Source organism: Penaeus vannamei, chromosome 26 (assembly GCF_042767895.1).
Source record: "Penaeus vannamei isolate JL-2024 chromosome 26, ASM4276789v1, whole genome shotgun sequence".
NCBI lineage: Eukaryota > Metazoa > Arthropoda > Malacostraca > Decapoda > Penaeidae > Penaeus > Penaeus vannamei.
Window position 1 is genome coordinate 21,933,147 of NC_091574.1, and position 7,500 is coordinate 21,940,646.

General features: G+C 46.9%; 1 protein-coding gene across 1 annotated transcript in view; it reads left to right on the top strand.

The window, feature by feature from the left end:
* Positions 1–7,500, top strand: part of bt (projectin protein bent) — a 149,103-nt gene that overhangs the window by 95,973 nt on the left and 45,630 nt on the right. The window contains 11 exon segments of the mRNA XM_070140161.1: positions 689–715; positions 2,655–2,791; positions 3,175–3,338; positions 4,504–4,645; positions 4,874–5,176; positions 5,368–5,649; positions 5,886–6,049; positions 6,406–6,553; positions 6,664–6,793; positions 6,960–7,159; positions 7,317–7,444. Coding sequence (XP_069996262.1) covers positions 689–715; positions 2,655–2,791; positions 3,175–3,338; positions 4,504–4,645; positions 4,874–5,176; positions 5,368–5,649; positions 5,886–6,049; positions 6,406–6,553; positions 6,664–6,793; positions 6,960–7,159; positions 7,317–7,444 — 1,825 coding nt within the window.

Consider the following 7,500-nt stretch of genomic DNA (forward strand, 5'->3'; position numbering starts at 1 on the left):
ATAAAGAGGGGGATAAGAAAGAATGGACAAAAATGATGCAGGGGTAGGAAGGGTATGTGAAGAAGGACGCAGGATTAGGGAGACTGTGTGAAGAAGGTCGTTCTCTGTTGTTTAATGGCTGAATCTTGTGTCAAACTGCAGTTAAGGGGAATATGACTGATACCATTTAAGGTTATGCTAAACTCTGAAATGTTTAAAAATCGTAATATAAGTGTGACTGAAATGAAGGAGAACCAGTTAATTGAAGAATAGACATGTGGATGAAAGAACGAGTAAGAGAATCGGGAATTGAAGGTACAGCTAAAAATAAGAAGTCATGAAATAGGTAAGCTGGAGTGTGATCTATCCCACGAAAATATGAACGCGTATGAAACTGAACCCGAAAAAAATCATAGACTGTTATTACACTGTTATATTGTATCAAAGCCATGGAAATATAAATGCTTTAATTATAATATAAATTCTTCCCAAAACTTAAGAGAAAAGAGACATAATCCACAAAGAACAATTTATAACAGGATGGACATTACAGGGTGGACTCTCCGGGTGCCGTTCAGTACCCGAGTAGACTCTGACCTTTGCTAAATGACCTTCCTGTATAAACCTCATTTTAACTTGACTTTTAAGTACAGTAGACTATGCTCTCTCATGTGACTGATTGATAAATACGTAAACCATTTCCTTCCAGGCTACCAGACCCTTACAACTGTAGAAGGTGACCGAAAACCTCTGGTTCTTTGACCGAAAGCACCTGGTTCTTCTAAGACAGAATAAAAAGTGATACGAGCCTTTCTTTTCTGGAAAGCTAACACTCGTAGCTGATTTTTGACATTTTGGATTTTTTTTCGGGTGGGGCCCTTTTTTACATAAATGGGTCATCTGAATGTGACAACTATTTTTTAAACCACCCATGATAGCAGTTATACCCATTTTTCCATCATAGATGCCTATATATTTGAGGTGCTGATATTCCTCTATTTTTGTACATTATATATAGGTGTTGGCGAAGTTCTTGTGAGAAGAACTTCTCGCTTTTATTCTGTCTTAGAATTTTTTTTTTTACCCTTTATCTCGAATAATTCTCAGACTCTGGCTTTTTGACAATGGTTAACACGTCTCACCACCTTTAAACCTTTTTTTTACTATTCCTATATTTTCCACGATAAAGCACACTAGAGACAGATTACACGTAACAGACTTTGAGACGGTAGTTCTAATACTGAGAACAGGCACTGGTGGTTTGTGACGTGACGCTCTTTCTAAAATTACTCTTTAATCAGTTCATCAAAGTTATCCTGCCATCTTGACTGATACACAACAAACCACCAATGCAGTAGTTTCTGACTGACTTTCTGTGATTATAAAACAACGATTTTTGTTTTCTTGTCATCAGAAGGATAAATAGACACAGGTGTCGCATTAAAAATGATCAGCATATCTATTCTGAACGCCTTTGGTGTGCTTATTCTCATAAATGGGTCTTGATCACCTTAGATTGTGAGGGAAAGGGGCGTGTACTATGAGTAAGAACGCCTCTACCTCCACTCACAATCATGAGATCAGTGACTAAATATATGAGGCTAGCCCCACTGCCCTCATCACCCCCGTCGTGATGACACAGAAGGAAAGACTTCGACCTCTTTCGTTCTCCAAGAATAGGAAAAAATAAACAGCTGATTGAAGGTTTTATTGTGACAGCTGCTCCTAGTCGCGTGTGCATGGGAGGCCGGCCTGAGAACTCACGATTAGGGAGTGTGGCTCAAGCTTAGGCTTCCTACTATTTCCTCTTTCTTCTTCTTTTTTGCCGCTCTCTGCTCGGAAAGTATTATCGTGTTCTTCGCTCAGCTCTTGGCGCAAGAAATGATCGCAGTGGCTTTGTGTTTATGGCAGTCCCGCCCGGCTGCCCTAGGCCGAAGCCGCGTGCCCAAGGCTAACCACTTGCAGCCCCCGTAGCCTGCTTGGAGCTTGAACAAGGGTGGAGTTGTAGATGAGATGGAGATGCCTTAGTGCCCGGCCAGCTGTGCATGTTGATTATTATGTGTTAGGAAAGATTTTGCATGTATGTACAAACAGGCTATTGTAAATCATATTTTTGTTTCTTCAGTTGCCAAACAGAAAAAAACGTTTAATTTAGAAATCAGTATTGTTGCATTATTATTATTTATTTTCTTACACACATCACTTAGCTAGGCCAGATCACAGCTTCTGCCAAGGGGTTCTTGGTATGATTCCACAGCAAATGAGTCTCTAAAAAACGCAGAGGAATAGTTTGATGCAAGAGATGGTCAAACTTTTCCTCTTGTTCGTTCTTGTTTACTGAGGAGTTATATCTCGAACTGTCCCCTGTTGTCGTGTGTGTTTAAAGTCCATGTCTGATACAACGACCAGCATTGTTTGCATACACACACCTTAGAAATCAGCTTCTTTGTCTCCATACTTCTTAGAAATCTATCGATACTGAAGTACATCACACGCCTTCCGTCTACGAAAAAAAGACATAAGTCTCCCCTTTAAAAAAAAAGACAGAAAACGAAAGGTTCCTCCCTCGATCAGAATCCACCGAAATGAAAAAAACAATCATCAAAATCATGCAACTCCCCCCCCCCCTAATTTATCCAAAAGTACAGCATCTAACGATTTATCCATGCGGGTAGGATCACCATCGAGCAGTATGAGCGCAACACCGTCTTCACCCTGAGGAAGGGCGTTCGCTCCGACACCGCCAAGTACAAGCTGTGCCTCTCGAACTCCGTCGGCGAGTGCGAGGAGGTGGCCGACGTCGTTGTCCTGGGTAGGTGCTGCTCTGTTCTCCCTGCTGATGTTTCTTCTATATTTCGAAGTCGTGTTGAGGTTGATTGAGATCTTGGGGACTAAAGTTCAGTGGAGGTTATATCTCGAATACTTACAGATTTTTTTCGCCTTTGAAAATTAAATGCCAAATTATTATGTTGTGCGTGACCACAAGTCATTGTTTTAAAAATCACACACTTTTATTCTCTCTGGAGTCACTCTAATATCAAAACCATTATAATTCACCTTCACCCTGAAAGCACTCTACTTTTAGAGCCATTTTGCATATTCTCTGGCCACTCTCCTCTCCAAACCATCAACTCGATATCCTCTCATAAACTCATATAAACTGCATAATAAGTGGGCCCCTCTCCCTCTCACCAGCCAAGCCCAACCGCCCCGAGGGACCTCTCTTCCCTGAGGAGATCCGCGCCGACCACGTCAAGCTCAAGTGGAAGAAGCCCAAGGATGATGGCGGTCTGCCCATCGAGGGTTACGTCATCGAGAAGATGGACATGGACACCGGCACTTGGGTTCCCGCTGGAGAGGTGAGTCGCGGTTCGTTAAGGTTCTCTCCTTCTACCAACAAGGCGTCTACAGTTCCCCTCCCTGTGTTTAGGATGTCTCCTTCATCTCCTGAAACAACTTAGACGATAAAGAATACCTTCATACAGAATAATTCGCCTTGTCTCTGTCACTTACTCACATACAGCTTCTCTTGCAACAAAAGGAATTTTTCCGGGTATATCAAAGAACCTATATAGGTACTGATATACTCGACCTTTCCTCACACGGGGAATAAACACTTAACATGACATCTACTTTCCTTCCCTATTCTTAGCCATTATACCACACCTCTGTACCTCTCCTTGGCCCCTCTGACGCCCACCTCACACGGAAAAGCCCGCCCCCCACCCCCACCCCCTCCTTCACACCCAGCACGTAGCGTGAACGTGTCGTGTTCCCTCCCACAGTACATAGCCAGGCCCGCGAGCATTCCTCTCACGGCCACACAGAGCTTTGTGGGCGAAAAGGAACCGAAGGACGCCTCGGAGCGCAAGGATCCTGGGGCTTCCAAGGGTAGCAAAGGCCTTAAGGTGGTCGAGGAGCCCCAGGAAGCCGTGTTTTACGTCCAGGTATTCTTTTCTAGACGTGGCGCTTCTATCCTGCACCTCTCGTTGTCGGGAGTTGCTTTCTCTTTATTTATTGACAAAGTATTATTGGTGCTGCGTATTTGGTATTCAGAGTAAAAATAAAAACTGACGTTGAAGCAGCTGTTGGTATTGGCATTGATACTGGTATTGGTATCGGTAGTTCTACTTATTGTTGATATTCATTTGAAGAGCCTGCCAGAGTCGGTGCTCCGTATCTGGTGTGAATAATTAACTCAGGCGTTCTGTATCAAGTACTCATTAACATCTTCGCATACCAATTAACTCGTAATAAGTAGACACTAAATAACAATAAGATTGAAGTAAATCATAACTCGACAGCACATCATATATCCGACGAAGTTAAACTTTAACCTGCATAAACTCTATAAGATCACATTTCGATAAACCCAATATGCTACAACAGTAAGTTCCCTCATTTGTTCCCAACGATAATACGGTCCCCGTCTAAGTCGGACCGAATAAAAATAATTCCTATTGACCTCGTGTTATCGGGTATGCTTTCCGTGACCTCAAGTGACCCCTGCCCTCCCGCCCGCAGATCGGCCCCGAGAAGGAGGAGTTCACCGTGGACGGCCTGACCCCGAAGAAGAAGTACAAGTTCCGCGTGAAGGCCGTGAACAAGGAGGGCGAGTCTGAGCCCCTCGAGAACGACGAGCCCATCACGGCTCGCAACCCCTACGGTAGGTGCCGGAGGAAGACCTGAAGAAGTGTAGACATAAACAAATGGCTATATATGTACGGTTATGAATGTGTGTGTGTGTGTGTGTGTGTGTGTGTGTGTGTGTGTGTGTGTGTGTGTGTGTGTGTGTGTGTGTGTGTGTGTGTGTGTGTGTGTGTGTGTGTGCGGGCGTGCGTGTGTGCACATGCTCCCCATCCCTGTCTAACGCGTCTCCTCCACCGCGCCGCAGATGAGCCAAGCAGGCCCGGCAAGCCCGAGATCATCGACTACGACAACAAGTCGGTGCAGCTCCGGTGGACTCCCCCCGAGAAGGACGGCGGCCGCCCCATCACCCACTACCACGTCGAGATGAAGGACAAGCTCTCCGTGGATTGGAAGGAGGTTCTGCAGACGCCGGACACCAACTGCGAGTGCACGGTGCCGAACCTGAAGGAGGGCACTATCTACAGCTTCCGTGTCCGTGCTGCCAACAAGGCTGGCGTCGGTGAGGCCTCTGAGCCCACCGAGAACCACCTGTGCAAGCACAAGAACCGTAAGTGCTTTGACTTCCCCGTCCCACCTTTTGCATAACGCCTTGAAATGTCAGAGAAAGTAGGCATTCGCTTCTCATGTGATTTTCATCATGAACAAATAAGGTTAGACTTGGTGCGTAATAACGCTCCCCCGTAAAGTCCAAAAGTGTATTTAGAGAGCACAACGTGAGCGCCTTCCTTCCCGTTGCAGTTAAGCCGCGCATCGACCGCACCAACTTCAAGTCGGTCACCATCAAGGTGGGTCGCAGCCACAAGTGGGCGGTGGACTACATCGGCGAGCCCGAGCCCGAGGTGGAATGGATCTACAAGGAAACCGTCCTGTCCAACAGCGACAAGATCCACATCGAGAACACCGACCACCACACCGAGTTCTCCATCTCCAACGCCCAGAGGAAGGACGCCGGTCTCTACACCCTCAAGATCGAGAACCGCAACGGCAAGGACCAGGAGACGGTCGAGCTCGTGGTTCTCGGTAAGTAGCGGAGGCGCTGCTGCTTCGCTTCTCATGGCTAGAGATCTTTTTGATTTGGAGCCGAACTTCCCTATAAGCACAAACAATGGGTGCAAGCACACTGCGGTAACAGGTGTTATCTCTTAGTACAGTCACGGTGTTTATGAAGGGCACCAACAGTTCACCATAGATTTCTGCCATTGTCTTCGTGATCAAACACCAGCTGTTCCCGCTCACGCCCTCTCTCGCGCCCGCAGGTCGCCCCACCAAGCCCAAGGGTCCGCTGGACGTGTCCAACGTGCACGACACCGGCTGTCGCCTGAAGTGGGAGAAGCCCGAGGACGACGGAGGAATGCCGATCAAGGAGTACGAGATCGAGAAGATGGATCTGGCTACTGGCAAGTGGGTCAGATGTGGCAAGGTGGGTTAACGTCTCTTTAATACCTCCTTCCTATTTAACAGTACGAGAGAGACCGCGCTTAAAATAAATTAAAGTAAAACAAACAAAAAATAACTTTAAAATGATGTTACTTTCAGAATCTTCACTCGCCCGATTGACACTAGACATCATCGCACGCTGGTTTACACTAGACATTTCTTTTTCTCGAGCGCATTCTTCTGCTTGTGGTTTTTCATTTATTTTCGCCGATCTCTCCTCCTTTACTATTCTTTCAATCTTAGTTACTCAGCGCCCATCTCGGGAACTAATAATCTCTTCTCGTGATAATTACTCACGTGAGAGCGTCGCGATCCCCTCTGAGCATGTCTGTCCCGTAGTGCCCCGGAGCCACCGCGCCGCCGCACTTCAACGTCGAGGGCCTCGAACCCGGCCACCAGTACAAGTTCCGCGTCACCGCCGTCAACGACGAGGGCGACTCCGAGCCCCTGGAGGCCGACCAGGCTATCCTCGCCAAGAATCCCTACGGTGAGTTCTTCCTTGAGGGCAGGGACGCATTCCCATCTCGTAGTTGCGATATGTGAGCACAGGTACGGTGTCGTCATATGCCTGCTAATTGTGATATGTCTTTATCGCAGACGTTCCCTCGGCCCCTGGACGCCCCGAGATCACGGACTATGACAACAAGTCCGTCGACCTCAAATGGACCGTGCCAGAGTCCGACGGCGGCGCCCCCATCATCAAGTACATCGTACAGAAGAAGGATAAGTGAGTACCTCGCTCGTTATGCCGCATGATCTCAATCAAACTTTTAATCTATTATCAATCTATTTTCATTGATTGAACATGAACATTTAATTGATTGAACATTAGATTGAACATCCTATGATATAGTCCAGTTAGAGCTTCAATGACAATTCCATGCGTACCACAGGTTCATGCCCGACTGGGAGGCAGCCGCTGAGGTGAAGATGGACGTGTGTCAGCCCCTCAAGCCCGGCATGCCCGTCGAGACCAAGGTGGGCGGCCTCAAGTACCGTGCGGAGTACCAGTTCAGGGTGATTGCTGTCAACAAGGCGGGCAATTCCCCCGAGTCTGAGCCGACGGACCACCACCTGGTCAAGCACAAGGCCCGTAAGTTATCCTTCCCAGCCAACGTCGCGTTCACCTTCTCACATTTTCCTTGAAATATGAATGAAATTCGGTTACGAATGCCGCAGTCACACTAAAAATAGATAAATAAGTAAATAAATAAACGTTTTTATTCACTCATACGCCTCCTTCTAAACAGTGAAGCCACGCATTGACCGCACCAACTTGAAGCAGACCACCACCAAGGCCACTCGCAACGTCAAGTTCGACGTCAACATTGAGGGTGAGCCTGTGCCCACCGTCAAATGGTACTACGAGGGCAAGGAGGTAAGCACAATACACACGCACAATTGTATTCGTATATGTGTGTGTGAATGTGTGTG